The sequence below is a fragment of the Eriocheir sinensis genome, chromosome 38 (assembly GCF_024679095.1).
Source record: "Eriocheir sinensis breed Jianghai 21 chromosome 38, ASM2467909v1, whole genome shotgun sequence".
NCBI classification, from domain to species: Eukaryota; Metazoa; Arthropoda; class Malacostraca; order Decapoda; family Varunidae; genus Eriocheir; species Eriocheir sinensis.
This window is the reverse complement of record NC_066546.1, coordinates 11,624,870-11,643,470: the sequence shown is the minus strand read 5'-3', so window position 1 is coordinate 11,643,470 and position 18,601 is coordinate 11,624,870. Positions and strand designations below refer to the sequence as shown.

At 39.7% G+C, this 18,601-nt stretch overlaps 3 protein-coding genes across 3 annotated transcripts; 2 read left to right on the top strand and 1 right to left on the bottom strand.

The window, feature by feature from the left end:
- Positions 1-1,276: 1,276 nt before the first annotated feature.
- On the top strand, positions 1,277-5,675 carry LOC127008653 (SUMO-activating enzyme subunit 1-like). Its single transcript, XM_050880954.1, has 6 exons — positions 1,277-1,509; positions 1,918-2,089; positions 3,116-3,372; positions 3,755-3,936; positions 4,364-4,508; positions 5,155-5,675. Exons 1-6 carry the CDS (start codon positions 1,388-1,390, stop codon positions 5,312-5,314), a joined length of 1,038 nt encoding a protein of 345 aa, XP_050736911.1. The 5' UTR covers positions 1,277-1,387; the 3' UTR covers positions 5,315-5,675.
- Positions 5,676-6,067: 392 nt separating this feature from the next.
- Positions 6,068-9,712, bottom strand: LOC127008652 (uncharacterized). Its single transcript, XM_050880953.1, has 3 exons — positions 9,557-9,712; positions 8,996-9,223; positions 6,068-8,693 (listed from the first exon to the last, which is right to left on the bottom strand). Exons 2-3 carry the CDS (start codon positions 9,220-9,222, stop codon positions 6,743-6,745), a joined length of 2,178 nt encoding a protein of 725 aa, XP_050736910.1. The 5' UTR covers position 9,223; positions 9,557-9,712; the 3' UTR covers positions 6,068-6,742.
- Positions 9,713-13,312: 3,600 nt separating this feature from the next.
- On the top strand, positions 13,313-18,048 carry LOC127008651 (N-lysine methyltransferase KMT5A-A-like). Its single transcript, XM_050880952.1, has 6 exons — positions 13,313-13,510; positions 14,390-14,582; positions 14,802-15,389; positions 15,479-15,716; positions 16,094-16,284; positions 17,443-18,048. Exons 1-6 carry the CDS (start codon positions 13,441-13,443, stop codon positions 17,651-17,653), a joined length of 1,491 nt encoding a protein of 496 aa, XP_050736909.1. The 5' UTR covers positions 13,313-13,440; the 3' UTR covers positions 17,654-18,048.
- Positions 18,049-18,601: the final 553 nt, after the last annotated feature.

Below are 18,601 nucleotides of genomic sequence, written 5' to 3'. Positions count from 1 at the left end.
ACCACATGACTGCTAAGCCTATTCCACTCATCCACCACCCTGTTAGTAAACCAATTTTTGCTTATGTCCTTGTTGAATCTGAATTTATCCAGTTTAAACCCATTACTTCGTGTGCTACGTACCCGGTTCTCTTACCAACAAAACCTTATGAATGTCTCCCTTATTAAAGCCCTTCATCCATTTATAAACCTCGATCATGTCTCCACGCACCCTTCGCCTTTCTAGTGAATGCAAGTTAATTTAACTGTTTAATTGAGTCGTTCCTCGTATGGCAAGTTTCTCAACCCCTGAATCATCTTAGTCATCCTCCTCTGCACCAATTCTAACATTTTGATATCCATTCAATAGTAAGGTGACCGTTTATAACATAAAAAACATCCGAGAGGTCCTAATAAAAAAGCTCATTTCCAAATTTGGTTCTTCGATCACGTTCTATGAGAGTGACGATACCTCTCTATACTTGCCTTGCTCGCAACCCCGAGGCATTACATATAGTGTGATTATATAACACACGAAAATAATCGTTCCTTACCTCCTTCGATATCTCGCAAAGAGATAAAAATTTCTCGGATGTTGCTGCCACTCTCTCAAACGTTGTTTTGCGTAGACTCCGCTTCTCATACAGCTTATCTTGTGGATCCCACAAGTATCGATCTATGCTGCCTAACTTCTAGTAATGCCACCTCGGCCTCCTGGCTCCAAATCTTGTTGTCTGTATCTGTCATTTCTTGTTTTATTGGCGCCGACATGTTGTACTCAGCCGCAAGTCGGCAAACAAGACGCGAGAAGGGCTCCCAGACCCAGACCAAAAATGCAGCCGCGCCAGTATTGCCGACTAGAAATTGCTAGGTGAAAAGCCGCCTTAAGGATACATGTGTAAGTAGCACCAGGAATTTTTTTTTTTTTTTTTTTTTTCGTTGGAGCATGCCGCGCAACCCCCCAGACGGCCGATAGAGATACACAATTCTTTCAAGGAGGAGACCCAACAACGGGACTTTGATTGATTGATTGATAGTTTATTGTTGCAAGCAATGATTGATTGATTGATTGAAAGTTTATTGTTGCAAGTAATGATTGATTGATTGATTGATAGTTTATTGTTGCAAGTAATGATTGATTGACTGATTGATAGTTCATTGTTGCAAGTAAACAACAAAGGAGAACGGAGGAGCATGCCATCCCAACCCCCAGGCAGTACAGTGTGATTATAAGGATACATGTGGAAGGCCTGTACACAAGAGAGCAAGAGCAAGAAGAAGAAGAAGTAGAACGCCCTCGAGCGGCCGCGGGACGCACCACGCAAGTCAACACACGAGCGTCCAGCGGCACTGTTTCTCCGGGCCCGGGCGGCGTGTGGCTGGCTATTTGAACCCTGCCCTAGTATTGGATGAACAGTTCGGGGAAGGCAACATCGAAAATGAAAGATAAGAAGTCCGAGAACATTACGGAGGATGAAGCGGCTCTGTACGACCGTCAGATACGCCTGTGGGGGGTGGACGCCCAGAAGAGGTGAGACCCTGACCTCTTGTCTTTATGGTGTTATTGGTCTCGGTCTTCTTCTTCTTCTTCTACTTCTTCTTCTACTTCTGCTTCCTCTACTTCTGCTTCTTCTTCCTCTACTTCTGCTTCCTCTACTTCTGCTTCCTCTACTTCTGCTTCTTACTCAGCTTCTTCTTCTTCCTCTGCTTCTGCTTCCTCTGCTTCTTCTTATTATTATTCTTCCTCTGCTTCTTATTATTATATTCTTCATTCATTTTTCTTTTTTTTCCCCTCATGTGGCAAAATTATTACTTCCAGCTTCCTTGGGTTTGGTGGGTCATGGCTGGTGCTTAGTGATATCACAGCCAAGATGTTGCTGTATTTGAAATTTTCCCTTTCTCTTTATTTATGCATCTAAAACGTGAATTTTATTTTCAGGTTGCGGGCAGCCCGTGTACTGCTTGCAGGAGTGTGTGGCTTGGGAGCTGAAGTCGCAAAAAATCTTGTGTTATCAGGTGTTAAGTCTCTCACACTGTTAGACCACCGCAGCGTCACAGAGACTGATACACGTGCGAACTTTCTTGCTCCGTGTGACTCCATCGGAAAAAATGTAGGTCCAATATGATATAACTTATTGGTAATCATATTGAACCTAGTAAATTTAAAATGTCAAAAACACGAGAGGATGATATGAATCAGAGTGAAATCTTTCATGCCTTGTGTAAAATTTAGTATTCATTTTGACTAGAGAAACTTAGGACCCTTACTATTATTTTTTTTAGTTTTACAATTACAAGGAAAATGAAGTGGTAACCAAAATGTTATAGAACAATTTCAGTGTTGATTGGGATAACTAAGGGAGGGAGATTTCAGTCCTATTAATATTTTTTTCTTTTCTATTCATGTGAGCATTCTTCTTTCTTCACCTCTCTTGTAGGCTTGGCAATGGTCAACTCTTAAATTAGGGAGCTGGGTTGCAAATTACCTCATGATTAGTCAACCAAACCGTAAAAAATCATCAGCCTTATTATCTTAGGAACAAAGTTATGTAGAACTATCAGTATAATGCCAAAATGGAATCATGCTAGCTAGAAACTTAGTGTCTTAGTGTACTTACCAATGTCTAGGTTGAAAATACTCCAGGCTTTTAAAAATGAAGGCTGGTGTTTTCATGGCTGCGTGTGGGTGTAGCTGGCTGAATCAGCTTATTCCTTTGATCATCTGCAACATATTGTTTTAGAGTAAATAAATTTTACTGGTCAGTTGTGCAATGATCATTCACATCACATTTTTTTCTGTTGTAAATAAAACTTGAGGGATGCTTACATATTCTAGCCAGGAGCTAATAAGGAAGACTAACAAAGCACCTTAGGTGTAGCTGTGAAGCAGCCTTTCCATCCATTTCTTTCGATTCTCAGGGTACAAAGGAATAACATGTATTTAAATAATTTTACTACATCTATTCTCTGTTCACTTCTAAATAAAAGAGTTCTATGTAACTCAACCATTTACCAGAGTTAAGATGATACATCACTTCTAGCATGCCAAAGAAAGGCTGTTGTAGAAAGAGTGGTTTAATAGGGAACCATTTGCAGGAGATATAGATTTATTATGTAACATCATCCTATTTTTACAGATTGCTGAGGCATCACAGGAGCGAGCTCAAATTTTGAACCCCATGGTGGAAGTTACAGCAGACTCAAGTAATATTGCTGATAAAACCAGTGACTTCTTCACACAGTTTGACGTTGTGTGCGTCATGAGGTGCCGGCAACAAGAACTCATCAGAATCAATGAAATATGTCATCAAAATAAGACTTTGTTTTTTGCTGGTGATGTATTTGGAATGTTTGGCTATATGTTTGCAGATCTACAAGAACACCAGTACATAGAGTAAGTTTGAATGTTGAAATATCTTTATAATGGTATTTGACTGAATATCTGTCTTGAAAAAAAAAAATCTAATGGGTAAAGCCAAGTGTTTAGGCTTTATCAGTGAATATACTGAGGAAGTGTATGTTGAGGCTAAGGTTGATAAGCTATGTGAAATATGAATTTATTGAGTAGGGGAGCTGCTTTATGTCACATTTTATTTAGCCTTTTTCCTTGAGAAACTAGAAGGATGGTAATGCAGGTGTGTTTGTTATATATGTTAGCACTCAAAACGTAATCCAGAACTGTAAATTCAAGAGAACATTAAAGAGGATATGCAGTCTAGAATAACCCAGCCACATCACCTTAACACCAGATACTCATGCTAAACTTAACATTGCAGAGAGGTAAAAGAGAAAAAACAAATAGAAGACAATGGCAAGAAGCAAATAGTTGAGGACACTAAGTTTGTGAAAAGAACAGAACATTTTGTCCCTCTAAGCCAAGCCCTGGACATAGATTGGACCTCAAAGAAATATGCCAGTCAGTTGCGCAGGACTTCTCCGGCGTACTTCATAATGCAAAGTAAGACCCTATAGTTCTTATCATTACACAAGTGAGCATTATGAAGCATACAGAATGAATAAAATGCAAGGTTTCATTCTCCACCCTTGCTAAAAAAAAATTATTAGTATCATGTCATGAAGCAGTCTCAATTTGCAAGTACATGATATTCATTACCTTTGCTATTTGACTGCTGAATGTAGGTCTTACCCAATATTCTCCACCTTTTTGTCTGATGTTAAAGCACTCAATCCTGCTCTGTCAATTGCTTTCATTTAATCTTTCCACTTGGCTGTATGTCAACCCTGACTACATACAATTTCTGGGATCTACTGTTACCAGTTCTTCAAATGATATGGCCTGCCCATTTTCTTTATTTCTTCCCTAATCCATGATGATAACTTTGTCTCTCTTTGTTTGTATATTATTTAATCTGGAATCTTTTCAGTAATTATGGAGTTTATTAGTTTACATGGAAGAACTCCAGGTCCCAGCCATCGGGAGGAAGATAAAATAGAACTGCTTACAATCAAGAATGCACTGCTGGAGAAGTTAAATGTTCCTTCAGATAAAGTTGGCAATCAATTTGCCGGGTGAGCTAAGTTTTGTTTTTTCAGTTGTTACTAAAAAAGCATTGTTACATCGTCAAAATGTTACTTAACCCATACAGTGTCGTCTTTTGTCATTGATAGGGGTCATGCCATTTCAAATCTTTAGAAAGACAAAAACTTGTCAAAATATTCCTTTTACTGTCAATAGACAATGTTATATACACAAACAAAAATAAAGGGCATAAAGGCCTGTTCACACGATCGATCAGTGCTCTCTAGCACAGGCGAGTGGTCTGCCCGTTGACAGGCTTACCGCTTGTGCCCGCTGAAAACCTAGTAGCTTTTCAGCGGGCACAAGCGGTAAGCCTGTCAACGGGCAGACTGCTCGCCTGTTCTCAAGGGCACTGCTTGATTGTGTAGACGGGCCATAAAATTCCTCAAAACAGCATACGTACCAAACACTTCCCAAAGAGGTACTTATATCTACGTACTAAACACAGTACGGGTTAAGTAAAAGCTACAATAAAAAGAGTGTAAAGGGCGTGCTCAAATTTAGCTGTAGTAGATTCAGTTTAAGCCCACACAAAGTTCTAATACTTAAAAGAAAATTATTTTCCAGCTAAGTAACCTCTAAGATAAAAAAATTGCCGTTAAATAACCTCTAAGATACGAAATAACTTTTGTTCAGGATTGTGTTTGGTCAGCTGAGTCCTGTGTGTGCCATCGTGGGCGGTGTGCTGGCTCAGGAGATCATAAAGGCAGTCTCTCAGAAGGACCTTCCACACAACAACTTTTTCTTCTTTTCTACCTTGGATGGTGCTGGAGTGGTGGAGTGCATTGGGCATTAATTCACTAGTGCAGTATGGACCTCTAAGCTTATGAACTCTTGTTACCAATTGATGCTATCAGAGCAGTGTCAAGAGTTGTGGGGGCCATAAGGCTCAGCTGTATGCAGAGACCAATGAAATTTAAAAACTAACTCTTGAAGGGCTCTTTTGTGTTGGGACTAAAGGGTCATAGCCTCAGTAGCCCCTCTTAACTCCAAGCCAGGATGTTATTGCATTAACCACTTCAAGGCAAAAAAAAAAAATAGTTTGTAGATGAAGTCAGTCAATATTTTTTGTAATAATTTTCCAATTTTTGTAATGATTTTCCAATTTCGGGAAATTTCATACTAGATATTGGTAATAAAGTTATAGGTATTTGTTACTTTTTTTTTTTATTTCCTTTTGTTACTTCTATAAATTCAGTGGTAGTGTATGGTGGAGTGCATATTGAGAAGAGCCATAATGTGGTGCTTAGATTGTAGCGTGTGTGTAAACAAGGAAGGGAGATAAGGACAAGACAGTAGATAATTGATGGGGAGGGATTACAAGTTCAAAGATGAATGAGGGGCGGAGTAAATTTATACGGGAAGCACAAACTTTCCTAGTTTCCCTCAATTCTTTACAGGCTTCAAAATATTAGTAATTTCTAGATCTAGATAATAGTTGGGCCTCTACTAATGAAGTTTAATACACACTGGTTACCGTTACAAACTTGCTATTTACAAACGCCTGACCCCATGCATGCAGAAAAGGTAAAAAAAAAACTTATGGACATATGTGAAATGTAGTTCATTTATCTTTACAATATTATACAAGTGATGCTTTTAGATATTCACTAAAATCCTAAAAATTATAAAGGCATAAAAGTTGGTACGACTTTCAGTATCATTTTAGTGAATGCAAATGCTTGATATGAAAAGCATTTAAAAAAAATGCATTTACAATATTTCTTGCACAACATTAAAAATTTCAAATGCCCAAGACTAAAAAAAATTAAAATGAACACCAAACTAGAGGGTAAAGATTCTCTTGGTCAACCATGGCACACCAACAGTACAGGATACATACAACCTGCACTGGTGATGCTAGTCAACAACTTTCTATTCTACTATACTGAGCAGATGCCGATGCATCAAGTGCTCAATACCACAGAAAAACTTCCAGTACTCATTTCAGTGAATTACCATGGCTGTCTCAACATGGTCATAAGTACAACCTAAGGATTCAGTCTTTCAATTTAGAAAATCTTATTCATTCAATACTGAAAATGACATCTGTTTGGAATGTTTGTCATGAAAACATTCCATTTGCAGTAGTTATGATTTCCTAATCTGATCTTGTATGTACACAAACCTACAATACCATTTTAAAATCTTCATAAAAATTGCACATGGCTAATTACAGCACAAAATATTAAAAATACTCCTAAAATCTCAACAAAAAGACCTTTCACATATTTTTCATAGACTTTTTTGATTTCTTCCTTTGGGTGCTGGTTTTGGGCCTTGCACCACCGGAACAAACAGAGCTAGTTTCTACAGAGTTGGGATTAATTAAATTTTGAATGGTGCTAGTTTGTCTGTTGGGATCAGTTTGGTGAGTGGAACCTGTTCTTTTTTTGGTTCTTGTAGGTGCTCCACTGGTATGGGTTTGACCCCCATCTCCCTTAGCTTTTGAATCTGTAATTTTACTTTGAAAATTACTTTTAGTATTTGACCGAGACTGTCGCACTTTTTTTTTCTTTCCTTGATTCATAGGGTGTACCGTTGATTCTACCTCCCACTCTGCGAAATCAATATCATGGAAAACTTCATTATTTTTTTCGTCTTTCACAGCATCACCTCTTATGTTAATAACCCCACGAAACCTCAGATATTGTGTGTGTGTCTCAGTCTCTGTCTCTGTCTCTGTCTCTGTCTGACTCTCCCAAAGTCTTCTTAAAGCATCAACATTGAGAAGAGTCCTGCTGGTTGGGATATCCTCACGCAGTGCAAGCAGAGCATCACGATGGATCAGACAGTTACCCACTGGAGGATTCTCATAACAATAATGGTTATTTAGGTATTCCATAGCTGGATCTAAACTAACGCTGGATTTTGTATCAGCAACAGTCATTCTTGCAGTTATTGAAGTTAAAGAGCAATCCGAGGCTTCATTTTCGTCCACTGAACTTGGGTATGGGGGAGGAGGAGACTCTACAGGTAGTTCAGTAGCAAATTCGTGCTTCATATTCCTTTGCCACCAGTTTAAATCTATGCTATAAATGTGGCGTCTATGTTTAGAGCTTTTTGTGCCCGAAGAGCTCTCTACATTTGGTAATCTTCTAGTATCTGCGGAGCTTTTACCTATCTGTGCTGGATTAAGCATGAGGTGTTCTATTCCCATGGTAGAGATAAAGTTTGGTCTGGAACAAAACGAGCATGACCACACGTGACAGTAAGTGCAATGCCTTACTACCTGCTGAGCGTCATGAACACAGCTGGGAATATCATCACTCTCAGAGGCACTCATGCACTGGTTTTCAAGGTTGATCAGTGATGGAGGATTACCAGCTGCTTCATTCCATGGGTAACCATTCAAGATGGAAGGTACTTCAGGTAATGGTGGGGTGGGTGTCACTGCCATAGCTTGCCGATGAGTTCGAGATGGAACCGTACTAAAAGGTGGAGTGTGAATTTGAGAGGAAGCCCAATCAATACGTGGAGTGGGACTAAGAGATGAAACCCAATCAGTATGGGAAGAGCAACTTGGAGTAGGTATTGGGGTAGAGGTTAAATACATTGCTGAGAGTGAGAAATCATGCAAAAATTCATTTGCCCAAACTGGTAATTTGCTGTCATAACGTATTGAAATGTTCTTAACGTTATTGACACTCTTCTGAATTAGATTCTCTTTCCTGTCAAATAATATCTCCAATGGCACTTTTTCAAAGTGAGGGTATAATAAAGAATTATTAGTCTCACATGTACATCTTCGATTGCAATTGGCTTCCAGCAGAGTAACAGCGATTGTTTGGCTTAAGTCAAAACAGCAGTATATGAGAGGAAGCATTAATACTGCCAGTAAACCAAAGAGTACTTTGATTGCATTTATTCTTATAAGTAGCTTGAAATGCTTTGACCACTTGCTGTGATGAGTAGAATTTGAAAGCTCCTCTTCTCCTACACTTAACGGATTGGGACACTTGGGACTTTTCATACCTGAGGCAGATCGTGGAAACTCTTCCATGTTGGTCTTATTTCCATTAAACAGGAGAGAATATATTTCTTGCGATTTTGAAGCCGGAAAATCACGGTTCCAAAAGTGATCATTAGGAAAGAATGAATATATCCCGAGGCCACACGGCACAGAAGGGCTACGCTGCTCTTCCTGCAAGCTCTGGAAGGCGGGGCCGGCCGACCTGAAAGAGTTGAACAGATAAATGGATGAACAACTTTTTCGGCTGTAGGAAGATTCAGTTTGCTTAAAGATGAAGGAAAATAAATAAAATGGGATAATGAATGAAAGGAAGGAAAGAGTAGTAAGATATGTAAGGAAAGGGAAGGGCTGAAGGAAAAAAGGAAAAAAACAAAATACACAAAGGAGAGAAATTAAATGGCAGTTCACTTTGTTGTTCTACGTATTAGATGGGGAGAGTTTACTGGCATGGCCTTTAATTAATTACGACGGGCTGCATGGTCCACTTTGTTGCTTGTTACGTACCTTCCTATTGATGTCCCCAGAGGTGCAGAATGGCGTCGTCTGTGTCGTTTGGTCTCCTCCGTTTCAATTGTTACACATTTATTCCTTTGATCATCGGGTTCCAGGCCATTAGTAGTTTTTATTGGCTGGTCTTGCTCGAGGTTAGAGTCATCTTGTTCACAGATACCCTCATTCGGTTCTTTCGGAGTCTGTTGCTCATTTAAATCCGGCTTCGTCTCACGCGTCATTCTGGTAAGGAAAAAAAAAAATAATAATAATAATAATATATATACATATATATAATTCCAACAACAGGAGGGGTTATTACGTGCAGTCTACTATTACAGAATATTGACAACGCAGACCGTAGTCAATATGAGGACCAGGTCTATTTTACAGCAGGGTATTAGGTACTCAAGGGTAGCCTAAAAATGGGGATTTGAAGCTGCGCGTGGACTCTGTGCCACATTAATCCCTATGTCTGTAGCGGATCAGTGCGAAATCCTAACTTAACATAATACACTTTCAGGTTGAACGTTAAAAAATACATAATTACAACACGTTAAGAGAAACAAGACTCACCTTATGACCTTTGATGCACGATCGAACTCGTAAAATCTGCGTTCAGAATTAATACTTGACTTATTTCACATAAAACCTAACACACCTCACGTGTAAAATGCAGAGGCACCTGCAGCTGGATGGGCACTGAGAGGCGGAGGCTCACGTTCCATTGAGGGAAGAGCGAAGCGATGAATTGTCATGAAACCATTTGCTCGAAACCGGAAAATGTGAAGCAGTATTACTAGCTGTTCGCTGTGTTCGAAAAACTGTGCCAGGATTCAGAAGCACCACTTAGAATGATTAATTGGTAACACCTTGCCCAGTTTGTTAACCATTATTGACTGGCTTGTTAATGATTACTGAATTATTATTGATGACTGATTTAATCTCTCTCTCTCTCTCTCTCTCTCTCTCTCTCTCTCTCTCTCTCTCTCTCTCTCTCTCTCTCTCTCTCTCTCTCTTTAATCTTGATGTTTTCTATTCCTGCCTCCCTTTATTAAACACATACCTAACTGACGGTTACTCAATGATGCTCTGGAAATGGTGACGGAAATGCTCAGGAAATGGCTCAAACTGTTTACTAAGCGAATTGGAATGTTAAGGTATCATACATAGACTTTATTCTTGGATATAGACTGTACCCGGGTCTATACCTCTATAAAGCTAGGCGTGACCTTTGACCTAGATATCGGTCACTGAGGGTGGTGATCCATACTAGCGTATTTCATTACAGACAAGATAGTGTTTAATATGATCAAGTAGTTTAACACTTTTTTTTAATGGTTATAAATGATAATGGCAGGTCAGGACCCTTCCATAGATATGCAGGTGCCGACTGTCTGCAACGAGCCACGCCTGAACCCGCCGACCTTGGGGAGAAAGCACGCGAGCACGCCTTCCGCCTTGCTCATGTGAAACTAATGGAGAGGAACTGGAACAGACAACAGAGGGGCATCGTGTTAGTATTCGTAGTCGTTCATCAAGTGATCAGTTTTTCTTGCATGCAGAGTGATCTGAATATTCCCACAACATATGATTCTTGTATTACTGCAAATCCCACTATATGTATTGCCTGGGGGTCGGGATGACATGTTCCTCCCTTCTCTTTTGTTGTGTGCCTTTACAACAAAAAAGCATCATACTAATCAGTCTGTACATTGCCACCCGGGGTAGATATCACTCAACGATCGACAGTTGCATGATTATTCTAACTCTTGGTAAATTGTATACATTTTTGCTTGATACAGGCAAATATTATTTAAAAATAAGGTTTATTTTCTTTGGAGGAAATGGTTGCAAAAAATACAATACAATCTGTGCTCATTGTCGACAAGAGAACTTCCGCTTCCGGTTCATGCCAATAACTGTCTTGTTGAAGGTTCAGAGGGAACGTGTATTCATGCTGGCTCAGTGTATGATACTCTAAGATTTACTCCCTTCTGTACCATGGAGAATAATCCTAAACATAAGTTTTTGGTAGTCTAATGAGAGTAAGAGAGGGCAGAGCCATCTGTACGTTCATTGTATTTACTTTTCGCTCCCTCGTGCAGGGCGAGGCTCACAGGCTAGCCATCAGCTGAGGGATTGCTGCGCCTACAATAACAAACTTGGCTCAATTATGAGGAACCGTGGTGTGAAGTTACAATATAGCGCTTCAAAGTACAATTCAAATATCTCATGAGCGTCTTCTGGGGTGAAATTATGCAAAAAATTAGATATTCATGAGGATTCCAGAGGAAGTCGAAAGTTGGAGCTAGGGGTGGGCAGGTACCGTTAATTTGAGTACCTGCAATACCGGTACCGAAAACTTAAGTAATGGTACCGGGGTGGGTGGTGGCGCCAGTTTCGAGTATCGCTCCAGTATTAACACACATGGTGCCGCCAGGGCCGAGTACCGTTAGTAACATGTGAGGACTAGGGCTAAAAATATTGTTTTTACCACCTTTACTTAGAAAACTGGCTCAGTGGCAAAGAAAAGTAACAATAATTTATTTTCTTGTTTATTAAAAAAAAAGAAAAAAAAAGGTTAATAATGGATTATAAGGATTTTAGACTTAGGTATTGATAGATAAACAGGTCGGTAGGGAGAGAGAGAGAGAGAGAGATTTACATAGAAAATCAGACCACACAGACCCCATGGTCCAGACTTGGTGGTCTGTCCTTAAACCTAAGTGATTTTATATTAATCAGAAGACTCCAAAACGTTGCATTTCTACTCTAGTTGATATTAAGTTGAAGGAAGTGACGGTCGAGCTTATTTTTGAAGGAGTCAATCGTGTTACACTGGACCACTGATGGTGGAAGCTTATTCCATTCTCGCACTATAACGTTGGTGAAGAAAAATTTGGTGCAGTCTGAATTTACTTGTCTACATCTGAGTTTTACGCCATTGTTCCTCGTGCGCAAAGTGTCATCGATCATAAACAATGTTGATCTGTTTACATTCGTGAAACCATTAAGTATTTTAAAACATTCGATCAGTTTTCCTCGGAGGCGACGTTTCTCAAGAGAACATGTTAAGGGTAGAAAGCCTTTCTTCGTAGGATTTGTTGCGCAAGGAAGGGATCATTTTCGTAGCCCGACGCTGAACACCTTCTAATTTAGCAATATCCTTTGCATGGTGGGGAGACCAAAACTGTACCGCATATTCCAAGTGGGGTCTGACTAAACTGTTGTAGAGCGGGAGTATTACATCTTTATTCTTGAATACAAAGTTTCTTTTAATGAAGCCCAACATTCTGTTCGCTTTATTTGCTGCATCGATGCATTGCTGTGAGAATTTGAGGTTTGACGCGATTTTGACCCCCAAGTCCTTGACGCATTGAACGCTTTTGAGTTTAACGCCGCGCATTTCGTATTCGACCTTCTTATTCCTCGTTCCAATTTGAAGGACCTGGCACTTGTCTACGTTAAAGGGCATCTCCCATCTATCCGACCAAGCTGAAATTTTGTGCAAATCCTCTTGGAGGCTTTGCCTGTCTTCGTCAGTCAGAACCGAGTTACCAATCTTTGTGTCGTCTGCAAATTTACTAATGCGGTTATTGAGTCCAACATCCACGTCGTTGATGTATATAATGAAGAGCACTGGGCCAAGGACCGAGCCCTTAGGGACGCCACTAGTGACAGGCGCCCACTCTGAGTTAAATCCGTCAATCACTACTCTTTGTTGTCTGTTGCTCAACCAATTCGCGATCCATTGGTTTACTTGACCGTCAATACCTATTTGCTTTAATTTGTAAAGTAATTTATGATGCGGGACTTTATCAAACGCTTTCTGGAAATCAAGATAGACTACGTCCAGTGATTTGGTTACGTCATAAACAGTGAAGAGGTCGTTATAAAAGGTTAATAGGTTTGATAGGCAGGATCTTTTGTTTCGGAAGCCATGTTGTGAGTCCCCAATCAATGAGTGGCTTTCAAGGTAACTCACAATTTTGTCTCTAATTATGCCCTCAAGTAGCTTACCTACAACCGAAGTTAGAGAGAGAGAGAGAGAGAGAGAGAGAGAGAGAGAGAGAGAGAGAGAGAGAGAGAGAGAGAGAGAGAGAGAGAGAGAGAGAGAGAGAGAGAGAGAGAGAGAGAGAGAGAGAAATATCCGTACCAACAAGATATTCTCTCAGGCTCTCACTCTCTCACTCATGAGAGATGGAATTGACGGACTAGCTGAGCGTGAGCTGGTCAGCATTGGTACCGGTACCGAACAATCTGGCACCGGTATCGTACCGAATAGCCGGTACCATTAGTATTGGTACCCCTAGCTGCCCAACCTGGACTGAAGCGAGTCTCTGGTCGTGTTTGAATGGTGGCTGCTGCTGGCGAGGACGCGTGCTGGTAACAGTGCTCCCGGAGGCCTGAACCATGTTGTAATCGTTCGCTGCTCCGTGTCTGAGCCAGAGCCGCACATGGTGAGCCACATCCACGTTCGGAGGAATATTCGTCGTCGCTCCGGGCCGCGCGGGACCATGGTGAAAGGTGAGGGCGGCCAGCGGGGCGGGTGTGGGCTGGGGCGGCGCTGGGCCACCGCCGCCCAGGGAGCCTCGGCGCCGCGGCCCCCTGGGCTCGGCGGCGTGGGGGTGACGATGGCCTCTGGGGCTGCCCTCGTCACCTGCGGGCCGGAACCAGTGGCGATGCCTGGCCTCTGGGCGAGTCACTGGGATGGGCGGCGGAAAAAATGGTGAAGAAATTCAAGGCGCTAAGCTCCCTGACTGACGAGGGGGAGTTTGGTCGCCTTGTGTTCCTTAGCCTTGAATTCTTAGTCATGCATAACAGTGATTGCCTTGTTGTTGTGGTTATGGTAGAAGTATGCTTGTTTATAAACTAGAACAGCTTACCATTTTATTCCTGGTATATGTGTTGGTGGGTTGGGGAATCAGGCCCTGGTCTTGTTTTGGGAGTTAGCCACTCTGGTAAAGACCACAGCCTTTGTAGTGGTACACCTTCTCAGGTCACAGACCTTGAAGAAAGTAAGGCTGGCACTAAAAGTGAAGAACATTTGCAGGAGTCCACCCAACACATTATGCACAATCCAAGTATTCGCATGAATATATTTTATGCATTCGATTGTTCTTGTAGTTCCTTTGTGCATTTCTGACACACTGATTAGTATTTTATTGGTATATATAATAAACATTACATGAAATGATATATCAATACATTTATTAAATCAGTCTACTGTGACACTGAATATAGAAAATTGTGTATCCCCCAAATTTTCCTAGTTGACTTTTATACTCATAGTTGATCATAACCTTGGTATAATGTTAATCAAATTTTTAAGATAATAATCCTATAAATGAAGTTTCACAAGATATAGATTACATTTACTTATACATGAAAATATCTTTTTTCCAGGGAAAAGAAGAACCAACCGGAACAGCAAAGATGAAAATGCTGTGGTTGGTCATGTAGATGGACCCAAGGGGCCAAAAGATTCCAGACTGGAGTCAAGATTTGTGAATGGTTCTCTAGTTGGGAACAAGATGGCATCCACTGGCCCCAACACCCACACTGAAAATATGATTACTAGTTATTTTTCTCCCTCAAGGTAATTAATTAACTTAATGCCATTCCAACACCTATCTTACTGCTTTAGTATTGCAGGACTTCATTCTAATTTTATTTTAGATTAGTTTGAAGTAAAGAATATAGTTTACTTTTTATATAGATGTTATGCTCAAATATAAAGAGCTGCTTCTGATTCCCCACATATGTAATAAATGGAATTATAATCCTACAGTTATCAAAAACTTTGATTGCTTTACAGGTCTCCCCCAGTTGCTGATGATGCAGAGACAGAGAGTACTACTGTCCTTGAAGAGGAGTGCAGGATGAACCCTGAGCTAACAAATGCCCAGCTCAGCCGCCCTCAGCCTGCTTCTGCCCCCTCTTCACCAAGCAAGCTCATGAATGGGCATGATGGAACCTCACCAACTAAACTTCAGACTGATAAAGTTCCTAAACGAACTGTGTGCACTCGAAGTCAGGCACTGAAAGAGCTGCAGATCCAGTCCTCCACAGCCTTACAAAGCAATGGTGTTATACCCTCTTGCTCCTCTAGCTGCAGCCTTTCCCCTCAGTGCTCTGTTTATACTGCTGTACCTCCAGTTAGTCCTGACACACCCACAACTGTGTCAGCCCCCACCACCCCGACCTCCTCTACTTCAACAGTGACAGATGATTGCTCTAGTCCTCATACAGGGCCACCAACCCCCCATAAAATCCAGGCTCTTAATGAAGAAAGGCTGCGTCTTGACTCACCACTGTCCCCCTCCTCTGCCCTTTCCAAACTGAAGCTGTCACTCGCACCAAAGAAGCTTAAATTCAATGATAAAACGGCCAAAGCAAGGAGAAAGTAAGTTGATCTCAGAGTTTCTTCTTTAGATAATGTGGCACAGTCTGTAAATTTTTCAGTAACATGAAAATTTGATTTTTACTTTGCAGACTTCCCACCCAGAATTCTACTCGAGGAACTGTGCAGTCCAAGATTGAAAAAGTATCAAAAGTAAATAATTCATCACAGGTGTCAAATGGGGAAACTAAACCCACCCAGCGTAACACCCAGATGACAGAATTCTTTCCAATACGAAGATCAGAACGAAAGCCGAAGACAACACTATTGCAAGAACGTCAAAAGGAAATAGAAGAAAGAATACGGAGTGGAAAAGAAGAAGGTTTAATGGTATGCACATAGAATAGTTACCAGTATTGTAGACTTTGTTGACATTTTATGGCATGCGATACAACTTAAAAATGGATATTTCATTTTTAGGGGTATTCCATTTTTGGAACAATTACCTGTACAAAATCATTAAGTTGAGATTCCATAGATATTGGGATTAGCAATGCATGTCTATTCCTCTGCCTGTCACAAGAGGTAATTTAATGTGGCTTAGCTCCTGCACCACTTGAAATTGAGATTAGGAACTGCCCTTTAATTTGTTTTGTCAGTTACATCTCAAAACAATCAAATGGGCTCTTTTGATTCCTTGCTTTGCCTCAGTCTTATGATGTTTTCTTGCTAGTCCAGCCATTAATTGTCTTTTTCCCACTGTTTAGGTGAAGCAGTTTGGTGCTAAGGGACGTGGAGTGGTAACCACAAGAAAGTTCAAGAAAGGAGAGTTTGTTGTGGAGTACATTGGAGATCTCATTGATGTGAGGGAAGCTAAAGAAAGGGAATCAAGATATGCACAAGATGCCACCAAAGGATGCTATAACTATTATTTTACTTTCCAGAATCAACAATACTGGTAAGTTATCAATGTTAAATTATCTGAAAATTACCCCCCAAATTATTTTCTTAAATTAGAATTAGCATGCAGTATTTAGAAAGGAAGTTACAATTCCTAATGATAATACCACAAGCATTTAAATCCTGAATTGTTTGAGTTGTATTATTCATTGAATTTTTAGGCACTATGTTTTTGTACTATATTATGTTTACTTAGGCTAGGTTTAGGCCTGTTTAGCCTGAAATGGCAGATGCCAGACCATATACCTTTTATAACATGGCTTTCTATGGAACTTTAGATGTGTAGGTTACACACACACCAGACATGGGGCGATTACTTATGTAATCGATTACGATTACTTCATATTTTCACGATTACGATTACATGATATATTAATCATGTTTACAGGAAGGACTGAAAGGTGAACTTGCAAATTTCATACACATGTACCATACTAAATATTTAATTGGTTGAATTACTACAGATATTTAGAGTACATACTTGGTGTACGAGAAACTTAACTAAAACTTTGCTAATGTAATCGCAAAAGTAATCACGATTACGATTACTTTTAATGTATTTGATTATGATTACTTAAAAAAATAAGGGTAATCGATTACAATTACTTGAAAAACTGTAATCGATTACAGATTACGATTACCCCATGTCTGACACACACACACACACACACACACACACACACACACACACACGAGCATAAGCCCAGGCCCTGTAAAACTACAAGTAGGTAAATACAAGTAGGTAAATACATACACACACATACAGTAAAAGCTCATGTGTCTGCATCTGCATTATTCAAAACTACATATATGCTTGATGATTCTGGTCTCCAAACCTATCACAGTATCATCTTATGGTGCAGTTCGATTAGGGAAATCATCTCCATTAAGACGTGCAAATTGATCATAATACATGCGTACTTTGCGGAAAATAACTATCAAAGCTATTATAAAATTAGTATAATGTACAGGTAATGTGGGGAATTTATGAGGATGGAGAAAATTGCACTGATGGCTTTTTCTCTCTCTCTCATATATATATATATATATATATATATATATATATATATATATATATATATATATATATATATATATATATATATATACATCTAAGACAAGTTAATCTGGAAGTAATTTTTTTTTTTTTTTTCAGCATTGATGCTACAGATGAAAGTGGATACCTGGGAAGGTTGGTGAATCACAGCCGGAATGGTAATCTGGTGACAAAAGCTGTAGAAGTCAATGGCAGACCACATTTAATCCTTCTGGCAAAGCATGATCTTGAGCTTGGAACAGAGGTCCTCTATGATTATGGGGATCGCTCAAAAGAGGCCCTGGAACACCACCCATGGTTAGCATCATGATTGCGTGTATAGATGAATATTTACCATGAGGCTCACTGGGGTATGGTGGAACATTAAGGGAACCATGAAAGTCAGGGATACCTCGAGAGGTCAGTATTATATGCTTTAAGTGAAGGAACTGTTTGAGCTATTGGAGGGTATTCTAAAGGCTACGTTGGATATTGAATTCTTCAATCAGATATGAGAAGAAATTAAGATTTGTTGTGAATTAGAGTAAAGGGTAAGCTTGTATTCAAAATTATTTGGTCATTGAATTCATAGGAACATCTGTTTGTTGTTTACCTAGGAATAAATTTAGCTTACTCCATTGACCCTCTTGATCTGTGATGTGTGTCACCCCTTTGACTGCCATTGGCTACACTGTATGGTACTGTACAACATGAAGGTTGACTTTTAGTTTTCTTGTTACTTTCTTACCCCATACAAGAATTTTTATACTTGTTTTTCTGGAATAGAAGAAATAGATGTTTATGAGCTCAGTGCAGAAACACTTAAAAAAATAGTATCATTTTTCATAATTGTTTAATGTCATAGTGTCACATGTAATATTACATTATTGTAATTTTTTTTACATAAAACTAATGTTTTACATGTTGTAGATTGCCATATTTCAACCTTGTTTGTCAGAAGAGTACTTATTATTTTTAGAGCTTGGCTGAAGGTATCCTCACTGGTTATTGTTCTGGAACGTATCATTCGGAACCAAACCATGATCTAACCTTATTATCATTACAATTATTATTTATTATTATTATTATTATTATTATTATTATTATTATTACTATTATGTGTGCTCCTATGATACAATAGGGCGGTGGGTTGGCAGTGAAAATCTAACCCCCTCCCAACTTATTTTGTAAAATAGGTCACAGTCTCTAAACTGGATCCTTTGTCTGTTGAGGGTCTGGTATTTTTTTAGGCAAGCAAGTATGGCTGAGTGGATGTCTG

Excerpts from the sequence above, each read along its gene's own strand:
- LOC127008653 (XM_050880954.1), top strand. The coding sequence starts at position 1,388 with ATGAACAGTTCGGGGAAGGCAACATCGAAAATGAAAGATAAGAAGTCC. Across the intron at positions 2,090-3,115 it reads GTGACTCCATCGGAAAAAAT|ATTGCTGAGGCATCACAGGA; the intron begins GTAGGTCCAATA and ends CTATTTTTACAG. Across the intron at positions 4,509-5,154 it reads GTTGGCAATCAATTTGCCGG|GATTGTGTTTGGTCAGCTGA; the intron begins GTGAGCTAAGTT and ends ACTTTTGTTCAG.
- LOC127008652 (XM_050880953.1), bottom strand. The coding sequence starts at position 9,222 with ATGACGCGTGAGACGAAGCCGGATTTAAATGAGCAACAGACTCCGAAA. Across the intron at positions 8,694-8,995 it reads CTGGGGACATCAATAGGAAG|GTCGGCCGGCCCCGCCTTCC; the intron begins GTACGTAACAAG and ends CAACTCTTTCAG.
- LOC127008651 (XM_050880952.1), top strand. The coding sequence starts at position 13,441 with ATGGTGAGCCACATCCACGTTCGGAGGAATATTCGTCGTCGCTCCGGG. Across the intron at positions 15,390-15,478 it reads ACGGCCAAAGCAAGGAGAAA|ACTTCCCACCCAGAATTCTA; the intron begins GTAAGTTGATCT and ends TTTACTTTGCAG. Across the intron at positions 16,285-17,442 it reads TTCCAGAATCAACAATACTG|CATTGATGCTACAGATGAAA; the intron begins GTAAGTTATCAA and ends TTTTTTTTTCAG.